General features: G+C 41.4%; 1 protein-coding gene across 1 annotated transcript in view; it reads left to right on the top strand.

Annotated features, from left to right (window-relative positions):
* Positions 1-16367, top strand: part of CLCN4 (Cl-/H+ antiporter 4) — a 42559-nt gene that overhangs the window by 8331 nt on the left and 17861 nt on the right. Inside the window, exons 2-5 of the mRNA XM_005516621.3 lie at positions 3303-3460; positions 3846-3945; positions 9798-9985; positions 15346-15468. Of these exons, the coding sequence (XP_005516678.1) occupies positions 3317-3460; positions 3846-3945; positions 9798-9985; positions 15346-15468 (555 nt within the window). The 5' untranslated portion in view covers positions 3303-3316. The remainder of the gene's footprint in view (positions 1-3302; positions 3461-3845; positions 3946-9797; positions 9986-15345; positions 15469-16367) is intronic.

The raw sequence follows: 16367 nt of genomic DNA, 5'->3' as shown, positions 1-16367 counted from the left end.
TCCCGGCCGGGAGATGGGGCCTGCGGGGCTTGCCCCGGGCTCTGGCCGGGCCAGGCCGGTCCCTGGCTCGGCTGCAGTTTTTGTCATGATGGAATTCACCAGAGACTGCCGAGTAAAGAAAGGGAAAAAAGCTCTTGACCTGTGGCAAGCTGAGACAGCAACCACACTCTCCAGAGCAGCCAAGAAGAATCTTCCATCGCAGACAACTCCAGCTGCTGCTCCGGCAGAGATCACAGAACCATCTACAAAACCTGGGCAAGATTTTAACCTTTTCATTTCCCAGATGAGACTTGCAGATTAATCCTTTTATCCAGAGAGAGAAAAAGAGAGTAATCAACATGTAAAGAGACTTTATAAACTATCAGAGACAGTAAAGAAAAGAATTAAGTTTCAGAAAAGGTAGAAAATAAGGAGATGCTTTATGAGCTGAAATACCTTTCTGTTGAGGCTATGGAAATGGACAATAAACTTGAAAAAACTCCTTTAATTCATGACAGTATATAGGGAGGAATAGAGTGTTCAAAGTGTAAATTTTGAGTAAAAAGTAGAGTGATTGTGATACAGTGAAGTGCTGGAATAGAGTGAAGCGAAGATTTGAAGTAATCTTTCTCATTCTAATGTAAGCAGTTCGTTTCCTGTCATCACCTGTGAAAGGATGGTTTTAGTGTCCTGAGTGTAGTGCAGATTTGTCATGCTAGATGAGACAACCATGGCTGTCCATGCTTTTGCCATCATGGAGATGTGTTGCTGCAGAACACCTGCCTATAATTCATGTTTGGATGAGGTTAATTTGCCCTTAATTTATGTGTAGTAAAATATCTGTAACTGACTGGTGTAAGGCTCCAGTTCTGAACTCCAGATCTGAAAGCATCTCTGCAAGCTTCACTCAGAGGGCAAGTTAGCTCATCCTGAAATAAACTGTGGAAATTATTACAGATGCCAAAGTAAGGTGAAAGAAATACATGCAAAATAAAGAGAAAGAAAGTGGTACTTACAGTGCTTGGTGATAGGATATAAGATGGAAACTCTCTAGTACTCAGTTCTAAAGTGATGTAGCTAGGTTTTATTTACTAAAATTGTGTTTTGCATAATCTGATATCACATCTCTGCTTTCAAAAGCATACCTGAAGTGAATTTTAAGACTGGCAATCATCCAGTTCACTGCAATTTTCAGGTACTGGTATGCTACCTGGAGTTCAAAGTTCATTTGTTTTCTTAGTCTTCCATGGCCCTGTGGTCTCTAGAACATTTTTTCTCTCCTTGGACATGTTGTGTAGCACGTATTTTTGGGATAGATTCAGACTGAGGTTGTAATTATCCTACATACTTGTGGTCTGGCGTGTTATTATCCATCACAATACTGTCATGTGCTGGGCATTGACAACGTACTTAAAAAGTTATTTTTTACATGATATAACTAGCATGTTGGGTAATTTTCTTGTGGTATAAGGAAACTTTGCCAATGCTTTCAGTTTCCAGAAGAGTTTCCAGAAGTTTGTTTATTTAGCAGAGGGTGCTGCCTTGTGCAGGCAGACAGTCTGAGCTGCATGTTCTTTACAGGTCCTTCTTTGCTGTATGGGAAGAATAGGATGAAACAAATGATCTGCAAAGTATCAAAATTTTACAAAGTAATAGCATAGTCTAATCCTTTCACCTCATTTCAGTTTCCCTTTCCAGTCCTTTTACAAGACACTGAGCTCAGCATCCCCTTGCAACTTCAGCTCCTGTGGTCACCCACATCATCCCACCTTCAGATTCTCATTTCACTTAGCAAACGTGGGAGCGTGCTCTCACCTGCTTGGCCAAGTATCGCTGTTCTCAGCTGTCACTCTTCTTGACTTCTGCTTTTTAAATCACCCCACTTTTGTGGCAGCTTATTTGTGCTCTTCAGCACTGCATAGGACACCTGCTCTGTGTTGAGTTTCCTTCCCCAGGCTGTGATTCACTTGCTTGATTCTCTTTCAGACAAACACGCCGTGGTGCTTGGAGATTACTTGATTTCCGCATTTGAAAGGGCTTCTATTAATGGTATAATGGTGACCTGCTGGTTGCCTGTAAGATAATGTTTTTCTCAACTGCTTGTACTCAGTACATTGTCTGTGTCACCTGAAAACCCTACACTGTGGAGAGCAGAGACTGACAAAGCTGAGTATTCATACTCACTACATTGCCTAAGTCACCACTAAGGCAAAAAATTACACGGTGAGGTTTCAAGTAAAACAGTTGAAAATGGGGAGAGGGGAAGAAAAAAGACACTAAGAGGGCTGAGCAGAGCATCAGGGTTTATGGACAGTCCACTAAACGGTTATCTGCTACATTTTTGCCTGTTCCAATTACAGAGTTGGGAAATTTCCTCACAGTTTCAAAGATACAAATTCTGTGAAATTCCCATTTCTGTACCGGATGGAACAAAGTGGGTGGCAGTCATTGGTGCTGTGCTGGCCTCATCAGTGACCAGTAGAAGTTACCTTGTGTCTGTCAAGGAGCTACAGACTCTGCAGGATGTGTTATTTACAACCCCTAAAGTCTGTATATGTCCCCATTCTTACGTGTTTTTGTGTTTTTCCCTTGTAACTCCATGATTACAGTTTGTTTTTAGACATATAATTTCAGATTACAAACCCTAGGTATTCTCTGGAAAGCCCCATTTCCCAGGCATCTCTTTTAGGATGGGTGAGATTAACCATCTTTAGAACAACACTTTGTTAAGTGATGTGGAAGTGCACAGCTGCCTCCTCCAGTCCCAGCCCAGGACTCCCCTGCCCTGCTGCTGGAGCCCTCCTGGACCCAGCTGCCACTTTCTCACGTGCAGATTCAACTCATGCTGAGCCTGTATCCCAGAGCACACACACAATAGCTCCCCAATTAGCATGAGTAATGGGGTTTGTTTCTGCTCACGTTCTTTGTGCTTGCTCTGTCAGGTTTGTGTCTCTTGTGTATTTTGATTCTGGTTCCTCCTGCACTGACCATCTTGTTCCAATGTCCCTGACCAGACCAACTTGCTGGAATAGACATTGTCATTCTCCTACGTGCCCTCATCCAAGCTCCCATCAAATGCCTCTGGTAACTTTGTTGCAGTTTGGGGACAGGTATCTTTTATTTCTTCTTGCACTTTAGTAGGATATGTGGTGGATTTGCTTTCTTAAAAGCAAATATGAAGAGTTTGTGTGAGCCCCTCTTTGTGTGAGCAGCATGTTCATGCTGTCTTCACTTGCTGGCTTGTGAAGCTGTTTCAGAAAACTTGGTTCTGAAGTGCCTGACTGAGCTGCTTGAATTTATTGACAAACTTCTTTTTCCTCTAGATACAGATCCTAATATGGTCAATGCAGGAGACATGAATGGTTCAGGCAACCTGATGGATTTTCTGGATGAGCCTTTTCCCGACGTTGGAACTTACGAAGATTTCCATACCATCGATTGGCTGCGGGAGAAATCGCGTGACACTGACCGCCATCGCAAGGTAGCAGTGTCGGGCTGTGGTGCATCCCAGCCCCGGGTCACAGCCATCCTGGCAGTGACTAAGACAAGCCTTTTCACAAAGTCATGGCTTCCTACCTTGTTCCATGACTTGAGGAGAACTAAACATGTAGATGTGGGATGACTTGAGGAGAGCTTTCAAATATATGGACGTGGGATAATCCTGAGTTTGTAAATATGAAAGGGCTGCTGCAACTTAATGAGCTTAATGATACTTAATGAGCATCTCTGAGTAAATTATTAGGACTGAAGGAAGTAGAGAGTAGAGAAATTGTATGCACCTTCTAGGAGTTTAATTATTTTAAACTTTGTACTCTAAAACTGTCAACCCAAATCAGCAACACATCTATTTGTGTGTTTAATTTCAGATTACAAGCAAAAGTAAAGAATCCATATGGGAGTTCATCAAGAGTTTGCTGGATGCCTGGTCAGGATGGGTTGTAATGCTTCTCATAGGACTGCTGGCAGGTATGTTTGTGGTAGTGCTACAGCTATGCCTGAAGCATCTCACCCAAGATGCTGCAGTACCATCTGCTTCTCTCTGTACACTGTATATCCATTGATGGTTCTTTTTTTTTTTATTTTAAGCTAAAAAGACAGTTTTGCATTCATGCAATTATGATCCTAAATAAAAATACCCACTTGAAAAGTCTCCTTTTGAGTGCTGACCTAGAATAAAAATGTTTTCACCAGTAGAGGGATTATTCTGTTGCTTTGGGAAACCTGCATTTGTGTGCTTCATACTCGATGGGCTGCTTTGACTTTCTGAATCTTTGCTTGCAGAAGTCAATTTTATTTTTAGGATTTTTTTTTTCTTGTCATCACTTTAATTCTGCAAGTAAAAAATATGATGTGGGGAAAATATTGGCTGTGGACACTCAAAAGGGGAGTTTTATAAACTGCTGTTTCCACTGGGTTATCTTCTTTATGTATGCATGAAGGCAAAATACAATTTCAGACTTGGTTTCAGATCTGCTTCCAGGCCAGACAGACATTACATATTTAACAGCCTGCTCAAACTCACATGGCAAATTCATTAATTTCCTCAATTTCTCCTGTCTTTTCCTCAGTTTAGCACATCTTCCTGCTTGGAAAGCTGCACTTCTCTGATCCAGCTCAGACAGCTGCCATTTTTTATGCTTTTTCAGTGATGTCAGGGTGCTCCTGTGTCATGTTGCTTGGTAAAAGCACCAAGTGAAGTTTCCCAGTTTCCAAGGGGTGATGGGAATTTCCTGCTCAGCATCTGTCAAGTTAATATCTTTATTACAGTTGTTAGGAGCCTCAGCAGTACTGGTAAAGTTCTTGAGAAAGCATTTCTGAAGTGACATGTTTGGCAAATTATGTAATTTCATAGACGTGTAATTGTTTCCACAAAAACTTTGTTGGGAGAATGAGATGGGAAGATGAGATGGCTGCTGAGTCCTGCCTGAGGGGTAGGGTTGGTCTCATCTGGGATGAAGAATTCTGCATGCAAATAAAGTTAGAGCAAGCCCTTGAGGGCTCTAGTGACCTCAGTAGTCCTCTCCTCATAGAAGGAATATGATAAATATGCACCCATTCCCATTTTAGTAAAAACATTCTAGAAGGTTTTATTCAGTTATAATTTGCAATGAAACCTTGTGCTGAAATCCTCAAGGCTGTTAAAAGCCAGAGTCCTCTGATAAGCCCTAGCCCTGATGTGCCCAGCTTGGGAATGGGGGTTGAGGGTAAGCTACAGCTGAGCTCTGGTAGCTTGTGCAACATTTTCATGGGTACAGAGCATCATGTTATATCTCAGAGAGTCAGACCAAATTAGTCAGGTATCTCAACCAGGTTTGGGAAGGGAGGAGATGCTGGTGCAGTCAGGAGGCACTTACTGTTGTTTTCCTCTTAAAATATTGCCTGCTCAGAGAAAAAAGCGTGCCACAAGGGCATCTGTGTGATCAGATGGGATTGTGTGGACCAGCCTGGCTCCTCCCTGGTTGCTCCTCTGCTGAACAGGCAGATGCTACTGCTGCTCCAAGGGGAGTAGCCTGGCTTGGTGGATGGACACTGGGTCCAGGAATTACTGGAGGCAAGCAGAAAGTATGGCAAGGAGCGGGAGACAAAGGGAAAAGCGGCAGCAGCAGTACTCAGGACATCAGAGGGTTCTGCCCCTGCTATCCCTGTGCTGGGCACGGAGGACAGCAAAGTGGGACTCTTGGGAAGAGGCTGTCAAGGGCTTCCAAAGGTTTCCAAAAGCATTTGGGTTGTTTACCCAGGCCCAGGATTTTAAAAGGAGCTTTACTGATCTAGAAGCCTAAATCCCATTGATTTGGTAAACTTGATCTTTCAGATTTTGGAATACCTCAAAGCTGCACCTCTACTGCCAACATGAGCCAACAAGGCCGAAAGGAGCAATCCTTGTTCTCCAGTGCATCTGCCACTGGCCCTGTGCATGTGTAGCTGCACTGGGCGAGTGAATATTGGTTCTGACTTGCTAGAAGAAATGTATTTTGGCCAGATTAGTTTTCAGTTGATTTGTGGGCTCAACAGTGCTGGTCATCACAGAGCCACAAGCAAACAAAATATAAGTGATGGGGGCAGGAAGGAGAGGACCATCCCACTTGGCAGTATGAGACATATATCACATCATACATATACATCTCTCGTCTTTTTTGGAGCGTCATCAAACCTGCATCCTTTGTTAGTCCCAGAAAAGTGTAGGTAAGAAAGGGATGTCTGGAGGGGGTTCTGCTCTGGCTTCCTGCTCACAGCAGAGCCAGCTTTAGGGTTACAGATAACACCAATGTATATTGAGAATGTAACAGCAGCCATTGGGATCGTATCATAGTTTCCTGTGTGAGGGTGCACACATTAATTAGCCTGAGCAGAGCCCCTCACTGCCTCCAGTCTGTGGCAAGTGCCCACAGGACCTTGAACATCAGGCTGGAGGGAGATGATGGTGTATAACACAGTCAAATGGCAGGAAGGGCCCTGAGGAGCTCCTGGAAATGAGGTTTTGATAGCCAAAGCTTGCTAATTGCAGAGGGAATGAAGGAATGGTAAAACCCACAAATGTTGTTTAGTGGGGCGATCAGATGAAGACTGTTCACACAATGATCTAGAAAAAGATACTGAGCACTACCTGGGCCTGTCTCAGTCAGAGCTTCCATGCTTTCCTCATATTAAGCAAAAATTTACATATGGGTGCCATAATTTTAGACATTTGTTTTTAAGGAGCTCTGAATTTTTGCTGGGCCTATCCTTCCTGCAGACCACTGTATGTTCCTCAGCCTAACCATTACTACTGGCCAACTGAAAGCATATGCTCTTTATAGATAGGGAAGTGTCTGTGTTTTCTAAAGCTATGTGACAAAAAGTCATCATAGTAATGCTGAAATGCTCTCATCCTGAGGCTGGAGGTGCAAGAATTCCCTTTGTAGTTCTGTGCTGCATCACTTGGATGCTGTTTTCTGACACAGGTGCATGAGGAAAACTATCTTGTCAAAGCAAATTTTTAGCATTCTCATTAGGGCACTGTAAAGAAAGAAATTTGCCATCATCAAGAAAAGGAAAAGGAGAGAGGTAAAGGACTAATATGGAAAATGAAGTTCAGCATTGTTTGGCTTTGGAGTACTTTATTATTTTCCTTCTAGGCAGGAAGTTACATGGAAGGGGGAACAAACTCAGCTCCTCTGATGGGAGAAACAGGGAGATAAATTAAGTCCTGTTACAGTCTTGGCAGCCAAAATAAGCACAATAAATTAAAAGCTTGACCTTGAGATGCTGAACTGTCTAGAACTTGCATTAACTTCACTTAAAGTTGCAAAAATTCAGAACTTGAAAAACTTCTAACTCTGTTCATATAGGTGGTGGAGCATTCACTATTGCATTATTATCCCAGGCCTCCTTATGATTTTCTTCTCTTGAAGGCTGGTGTAGTAAATTGCATGTAGGTGTTTTCCTCCTTATGTGGATCCCTAAGAATTTGGCTAAAGGGATCAGATCAGCTGCATAATTAAGCATATTTTCTTACTGGTGCTGAGGTGTCTGTGAGCTTATTGTATTAGAGAACTGAATGTTTGTACTTCAGTGTGGTTATTAGGTTTGTTGGGGAAACACATTCCAAAGTCTGTCTCCCTTTGCACTTTTTGCTAGGTAGCATTAACATGCAGCTGCCTGGTTAAGTGTAATGTAAACTTTGAAGGTTACAGAGAACTTTAACGATCCATCAGGAGGTGCAAGAGGCACAGCATTTGGTGATCATGTGCAGGAGATGAAAATTCCTTGTTTCTGAAACTTTCAGAAAATTGGAGGAGAATATTTAGAGCTCACTGCAAAGAAGGAAGCTATGCATGCTGATGTTGCCAGCAATACAGTGATTCACCTAGCAGTATGCTTCATTGTTTCCATAGAAACTTGGGAAAAATGGAAAAGGATAACCAAGATTAAGGCAAAATCTTCAGAAAGAAAATAATTGTTTAACACATCATCACTCCCTTTTGCAACCTTTTTTTTTTCTTTTTTTTTTTTTTTGTGCATGTCATCCTGTCTAGTATATCTGTATAGTTCTTCAGATTACTTTTATATAACAGAAATTCTTCACTGCTACCCTGAGCACCACTGCTTGTCAGTGTGGGGCAAGTATCCTGCTTAGGGGTGGGAGAAGAATCTGTGGATTTTTTCTGGTCTTTGGAGTAAAAAAAGAGGTTCTTGAATTATTTGAAATGTGTTTTTTTCCCCCTGTCTCTTTTACAGAAGTGAAAAATCAGAAAACTTCAGTTCCAGATGAAATAAACCAGCTTTTGGACCCAATTGTGTGTCCCAGCTGCTGGGGAAAGGGGAGCAGGAAAGCCCCCACCCCAGCTTCATGTAATTGCATTTTTAGCAGGAGGCACAAATCTATGTTTTGGAAACATAAAGCCAAACCAGTTTGCATTTTGCAAAATATTTTTTTCCCCAGTATATTGATATGCTTCGATAAATTCTGTTCAAATCAATTAGCAGTTTCTTGAAATTTTTTAATAATTACTTGTAAAAGTAACGATGACTTCTGTTTTCCACTGTATATGAGAGGGATCTGGAAAACACGAAATGACTCTTCTGTCAGCTGGTGGTTTAATTCTCTCCAGAAAGTGTGGATATAGGGATAGAACACCCAGGTCTGCCTCTCTGTGTTCTGGCTGCTCCCAGCCTCCCATTCCTGCTGCTCCTGCATTCCTTGGGACCACCTGCCCGGAGGGTGCTGCTGCTGAGCCAGGTTGTTATCACTGATGGGAAAATGACCTAGAGAAGCAGAAATTTTTCTCTTTTTGTGTCTGGCCACAGCAAGGTTACCTGTGTCTGTGTCTAGTGGCCACCGGGTGTCACTGTAGCTCTGTGCAATCACCGGCTGACGCTGAAATGAGCGTTGTGGAACAGGCAGGGTTTGAAAGATAATTTTATTCTGCATGTCCAGATTGCTAATCCATGTACACACACATCAAAAGCCCCATTCTGTTAAGTTCATAAGTCAGAATTTGGCATCCACGTTGTATCTGTAATGAAATCATCCTTCTGAATGGTTGCTGTGTTGGGACCAGTAAAGCTGTATATAGAAACACATATCCTTCCATTATCCCTGAAACACACAGTGAGGTTTGAGACCTGTGGCCAGGTGTGTGTATAGAGACCCTGCTCGACGTCCTCCCCATCTCAGCCAGATGGGGAACCTGCCTGGGACAGGCTACTGGCCTGACATTGGTTATAGCTCCCCTATTTGGTCATCAGTCAGTATGAAAATGATAATGTTTAAAATAAAAGCTTACGAGAAAGCATTGAAGGTCAGAAAAACTTGTTATTGCCCCTGGTTCTTTGGTATATTTGTATTTATTGATGCAGAGAATAGTTTGGGTTGGAAGGGGCCTTTAAGGACCATCCTGTCCAACACCCCTGCCATAAGCAGGGTTATCTTCAACTGGATCAGGTTGTTCAGAGCCCTGTCCAGCCTGACCTTGAATGTTTCCAGGGATGGGGCATCCACCTCTCTGAGGAACATGTTCCAGTCTTTCACCACCCTCATTGTAAAAACTCTTCCCTATATTTAGCCTAAATCAACCTCTCTTGGTTTAAAATTGTTAGCCCTTGCCCTACTGCAACAGTAGAAAGTCTGTCCCCATCTTTCTTATAATCCCCCTTTATGTTTTGGGAGGCTGCTATAAAGTCTCCTTGTAACCTACTCTTCAGGCTGAGCACAGCCTTACATTGCACCTGCTTACCCAAATCAAAGGTTTTATTCTTTTATTGGAATCAGATATATTATCCTTGCAACTTGATTATTTTTAATGCCAGCATTTCTTTTTCTGCATTTCTTTTCCCAGGTACATTAGCTGGAGTGATAGATTTAGCTGTGGATTGGATGACAGACCTGAAAGAGGGTGTCTGCCTGTCTGCCTTCTGGTACAGCCATGAGCAGTGCTGCTGGACGTCCAATGAAACCACATTTGATGACAGGGACAAATGTCCCCAGTGGCAGAAATGGTCTGAACTCCTTGTGAGCCAGTCTGAGGTATGGGAGGCCTGATTAGCCTGGGGTCGCAGCAGGCCAGGCAATGCTCTTTTTCATACTTGCTGATGTTCCCTCCAGAGAGTTTCTCTGAAAGACAAAGTAGTGAACTGAGCACACTGGAAAAAAAGATATTTCCACAAGCGCTATCTGCTTAACTCGAAGGAGGTCCTGTGGTTTCAGTGCAATGGAAAGTGAAAAACTGTGAGACTGCACTCTCTTTTTGTCAGTATTAAGCTAAAAGTGTTTCATAACATGCATAGCATAATCACCAGGGGACCTGAGCTGCATTTTCTTTTTTCCTTTTAAACATAATTTTATGGAACAAAAAAAAAAAAAAAAGAAAAAAGATGAGCACTGAAAAATACATTTATGAGGATATTTTTGGGATTGCAGATGGGGTTTTATGTATTCTGATACAGGGAGCTGCATAAGAACTGCTTGTTTATCCCTTGCAATCAGTTTCTCTGTGACACATCAGGAGACTTAGCAAGCACCAAAAACTGGGGAAAGATTGGGCTCCCTGGGGGTGGCCAGAGAGAAGAATTTGCAGGGGTGTAGGACAGGAAGAGAAAAAGCTGATCTGGACAGACATGAAACTTACATTTTAAGATTTTTTTTTTTTCTTTTACACTTATTTTTTTCATAATTGTAATTTTAAATACAAAGAATGCTGTTTCAAAACAGTGCAGGTGAAAGTTTCATTTTGAAAACAATAAAAAGAAGCCTTTCTGTATACCATTTGGCAAATAATACTTGTAAAAAAATACAAAAAACACATTTAATTTTCAATCTAAGTTATGTAATGTATTGAATAATCTTGATACCTTCCCAACTCAAATCTTTGGCAGAATTATTGTCTCAAATCCCCCCTTTCTCCTTACTTCTGACTTGAATTTGACAAAAACTGAATGTGGTGTGCAGGTGGGTGATTTGGAGAGGTTGTCTCAGATCTTTCCCCACTGTGGAGGTTGTCTGGTCCTGCAGACAGTGTTTGAGGACATCATTGCCAGGCAAGTGTGTCATTCATGTTCCCTTCAGTGCTGCTTTAGGTTTACAGGACAAGAAGTACTGGGTGGGAGTGTCTGTGCGCATGTATAGCTCAATTTCCTGCAGCTCTAATTAGCCCTGGTGGAAGTGGTGGGCTGCTCACTGTCCCTGAGTGTTCTCACCACATCACCAGAGACAAAAATCTCTCAGCATAGTTGCCAGTCACAGTGCCAAGCTTCCCTCTGCCAAGGTTTGCTAGGGTCACCCTGGCCTCCATCCACAGATGTTTTGGGTGGCTGTGTCTTTGTGACAGTGAAGAAATATTACCCTGATATAAAGGTACAGGGTGGGGCTGATGTTGTAATTTAAGAGAACAACAACAACCAACCAACAGCAACAAACCCTAAAGAAAATAAACAGCTCCCACCAAACAAAAAAAAACCAAACCAACACCAAAATCAAAAAAATGCGGGAAGGGAGAAAAGAGGAAACTGTTAAAATTATTAGGGGATTTGGAAATCCTGTGCATGTGTTTAACATGCTGTTGGCTGGAATATAGGAAAGATGCATATCCTTAAGAAAATGTATTGCTTTCTCCTGCTTCTCGAAATCAGCTCTGTTGTGTGCTGTGGGCCTTTACAAAAGGTATCAGCCAGATGAGCGCTGTGAAACTTCACTCACTTTGTGTTCAAATTGGGCTTCTCACCCCCTGGTATACTGTCACAGTAAGACAAAAAAGAAAAGGTTCATCTTAACTTACTTGTAGTTACTTTCCTAGAACAAATGGGCCTCTAAGATCTGTGGGTTCCTGAGGGTATGATGGAGGCTGTAAATATTATTAATATATCTGTCTGTTACTGTTATACTGAAATCCCAGGGAAAGCCCTGTGAATTTGGAAAAAATGTGAATTTGGAAAGTAAAAATTCAGTTTTTTTCAAAAGGCTTATGATATAGGCAAGTTTTCTGCTGTATAGTTCCTGTAGAGGTAGAGGATTTTAGTAGGTATCAAAATACACTGAACTTGACTGAGTTTCAGAATAATTTTGCTGGGTTTTTTTCCTGTGTTTCACTTTGTGCCTGACATTTCCATAAGAGCCCTATAAAACAACAGTGTGCATTGGAGCACAATTTAGGCAAAAAGTATTTGGAACAGTTTCCCTAAAGGTACTCTGGTCAGACATGCCTTCCTTTTTTTATGCATGACTGTGATTCTTTCTTGTCATAGCCAACTACATTTGACATTTTGAGGACTGAGATTTAGATAGTTCTTCCTTGTGGTTTTGCCAATTTATGGCTGTGATAAACCCTGTACATACGTTTTCATGGAGAATTGTGACATTTCCTATGGCATCTCTTGAAAAATGTTTCCATTCTAGTGCTCCTATAAAATGAGCCCAAAGCAGAGGCTTGATATAAATTGTTATGGAAAACATAATAGCCCTTTAGACACCTACCAAGCTATGTTTTCATCCCTAATCATGATTTTGTAGGCCAATTATCCTTCACCCTTCTGGTCTTGAACTACTTCCAAAGAGGGGGTGAAGAGAGTTTTTTGGTGTGAGAACATTTCAAAACCTCAAATTCACTGGCAGATCAAAAGGTCATCAGACACCACTGGTGAGCTGGACTTTCCCTGTTCTGCAGATTCAGTTTGGTCCCAACACCAGCTTCACTGGAGCTGAGGATCCCATTTTTGATGGCTTACACATATCCAGGGCAGAGGAAAGGACCCTGTGTCTTCTATGGATCATGACACTGGATCCAGCAATTGACTGAATTCCTATCCCAGGGCTTCTGGATCTCCTGTCATGAAGCTGAGACCTGCAGGGCAAGGAAGCCCCTCTAAACCTGGAACCCACTTCCCAATTTTGCAGCCTTGAACCATCAGTTTTGAGGACACACGCTGCTGTAACACACATAGGAGAGAGTCTGCAAACTGTGAGATCCCTATCGAGTCAGAGTTGAGCTCTGGGCCTCTGGAGTAACCATACATTGGAGAGCATCCTGAGGGATGTGGTTTATTTCCGTGTTCTGAGTTTGTGAGGGTTGTTTTCAATTGTGTTCCATTTGTATCTAAACTGGACTGACACCAGAGCTGAAATATTGCTTGGTCTTGCAAACTAAAATACAAAATTTTGCTCAGTTTTCCTTCTTGCTTCATTACTGTTGCTTCTGGGGTGAATCTTTTGAGCTGTCATGGGAAAGGTCATAGCAGGATCAGCTCTGCTGGTGATCTGCTTCAGTCTCTGATTCCAGAGTACATGCTCAAGACTTTCACTGATTCACAGCCTTAGTAATGGCATGTAATGGATGAGAAACGAACCATTTGCTATACTGAGTTATTGCTACTTCACTTCCCAAAGGTTTTCATATTATTAATCATTAGAAGCTGCTGCAGTTGAACCTGCAGAATGCCAGATATCTGGAAAATGTAACAATGAAAGATGTCCCAAGGGATAAGATTGAACTGACCATATGGACTCTTGTGGGGTCCTGCCACAGCACTCTAGGTGTATGTGTGACTGCAGTAATGAGCTGACAGAGTTTTCTTATGACTTCTGAGATGCAAAAGAAGAAGATGTAAAAAGAAACAAAGTTAATTTTCCTCCAGTGAATTTAGAAGAAAAACTACAGCTTTTGCTCAACCTAGTAGGGCCAAATTTTTGTAATGGTGTTGGCCTTCTTTGGAGGTATTCCAGGTTCACACTGACAGGAGGATTATGCCCTGAGGCAAGATATCCAGAGTTTTCTCTAGAGGAAGAGTAAATATTGTCATAGCTGTTTGCAATTGAAAGCACTAGGAGAAGACATCCTTGAGACTGTCTTCAGCTGTAGCAACAAAGATCCCTGGTTACTGCAGCCGGATGTCAGTCACTGCAAGTGTGGGATCCATGACTGCTGTCTCAGGGCATTGGGGGATAACATTGTATGGCTTCAGCTTCCTGCTATCATCAGCAAAGCCAGCTGCTAACTTCAGCAAGCACCAGCTTAACAAATTGCCCTTCCTCCAGGTATATCCATAAGGAAAAAGGTTAGTAGTATCCTTACTGCATTTTCATTTGGACAGACCTGGAAAATGAAGCTAGCAAAAATCCATGCTGTTAAGAGTTGATTCCTTGAAGATTTGAAAATGGGGAGACTTCTCATCTCTACATTTTTTTATGACTGGGAACAGGGCTTGGCCAGCTTTGTTAACTGATACAATTGATTAATGCCTGTTTTCCTACTTGATTTATCATAATGTTGATATCCAGGCTGCTGTCCTGCAGAGCAGAGGCAGGGCCCCTGATGTTCTTGAGCAGCTGGGATTGCATCCGGTAGGAAGAGTTCACTTGGAGGTGAAGGATTCATACCAATGCATGCACTGAGATTCATCTCAGTTTTTTATTCTGTAGTGTCATGTTGCTACAGGATATTGTTTGAAGGCTTAAGCTCCTTGTATTGATTTGATGCTGCTGAGTAGATTCTCTTTTGTCCATGTAGGTGAGTTTTTGAAATTAATCTAAAAAAAAATGCATATGAAGAGGCAGAGGTATTCCAAGGCAGATTTTAACAAAAGTTTTGACTTGACCACTGGAAAAAGGTAAAAACTTGAAGGTCACTATTAACTGTGCTTTCACTATGGCACTGCACAGTCAACCATTGCTAATAATCATTTGTGTTCCCATTCTGCTAGAAAAGTAAAACTGTTCAGTTTGAAGATAGACTTATTACTGACTGGAATGATTTTAAAATATTAGGGCAAAAATTACTGAGATGTGTGAGTGGGTTCTGCCAATCTATGTTATTTTCAAATTATTTTCAACCCTATCATGGAGAGCACTGTATAGAAAGAAAGGATTTATTTATGGTTTTACCCTTCCTGTTTGTGAACTGAACTAGCTACTGATATACACAGGGATGTTGTTTGAAAAGAGCAGCATCTGCATGGAGAACTTGAATACCATCCCTCAGAAAAATACATATTAGTCTCATTCCTTGTCCCCCACCATGGGATGAACACAGCAGATTCCTTCATTAGGTGCCTTTTCATTCCCTATTCCTTTGGCCCTTATGACATATTTGTTTGATGTTGTGGAACTTTACACGGGTTAGTTAGATTTTTTTAGTACTTGAAAGGTGCTCAGTTTAAGGTATTTGGGTCCCTCGCAAACAGATTGTAAGGACTGGGTTAGGTATTTATTAGTTTGCTGCTTCTTTCCACAAGTAATGAAGTTGTTGGGAGTATATAGTTATTTGTCTTTCCTGAGGAAAAGCAGCACTTACCATGTAAATGAAAAATCAGGCTCCATGCCATCATGATCCCTAGTAGAAGTGTGAGATTTGCCAATCTGCGCTTGTCTAACAATGTTTGTTACTGTTATTTTTCTAGGGTGCAAGTGCTTACATTCTAAACTATTTTCTGTACATTATGTGGGCTCTGTGTTTTGCTTTCCTGGCAGTCTCCCTGGTCAGAGTGTTTGCTCCTTATGCCTGTGGCTCTGGAATCCCAGAGGTGAGTTTCTTTTTGTACATGAATATCCAAAAAAAGCCAAGCAACAACAGTAACAAAAAAATTACTTCATTTTTGCATTCCAGAACTGTACTATGAGATAGCATAGCAACAAGGAAATTGTCTTTCCATCTCATCTGCCTTCATTCCTTTTCTCATGTTTTTATGGTGATCATCTAGGTTTTTCATAGTAAAAAGTGTTCATATGTCCCTGTGACAGATTAATGCATGCACTTGTTCATTGCCAATGTGTGAATTAAAAATCAACATCTGCAAGAGACATACTCACTGGAAGATTATAGAGAATTTTTCCAGGATGAAATTATCTGGGCTAGTTACAAAACCATTTATTTTCTAGGCTAGACTCTAAATTAAAACAAAATAAAGAGAAGAGGGAGTGCTACAAAGCTAAGGTTCCCTAAACTGCTGAAGATGCCCTCATTTGGGATGCCTGAAAAGTGGCTGGTGCACATCTTTTGCAAATAGTGTTCCTGAAGACAGAGTAATGTGAATTGTGCCACCATGACAACATTATAGCAGCCAAAATATCTACTTGATTTTTAATATTTTACATATTGAGCCTCAGTCCATATTTAAGCTGTTAAATGAAGAACCTTGTAATTCAACCAGCAGAATTATTAAAAGTCTTTGAAATCAGGACACTCTCTTGTTAAAAGTGCAATGGAACTACTGGAATTATTATTTAGGAATCTGGCAGACAGAATCAACAGCCCAAAACTTAGAAATCTTTGCATACTTTTGTTCTTGATCTCTAAGAGAAGCATCCAAATGCTTCCAAAAAACTCACCACAAATCATTTAAAATATTTGAATAATTTCCATGTTTCAAAGTAGTCATGTGTGCCTTTGTTATGTGTTTGATATATTTATGGTTTTAAAAAG

The sequence above is a fragment of the Pseudopodoces humilis genome, chromosome 2 (genome assembly GCF_049639895.1).
Source record: "Pseudopodoces humilis isolate 2021_Gansu_Grassland_sample_001 chromosome 2, ASM4963989v1, whole genome shotgun sequence".
Classification (NCBI taxonomy): Eukaryota; Metazoa; Chordata; class Aves; order Passeriformes; family Paridae; genus Pseudopodoces; species Pseudopodoces humilis.
The sequence above is the reverse complement of the archived record's forward strand: the minus strand, read 5'-3'. Positions and strand labels throughout refer to the sequence as shown.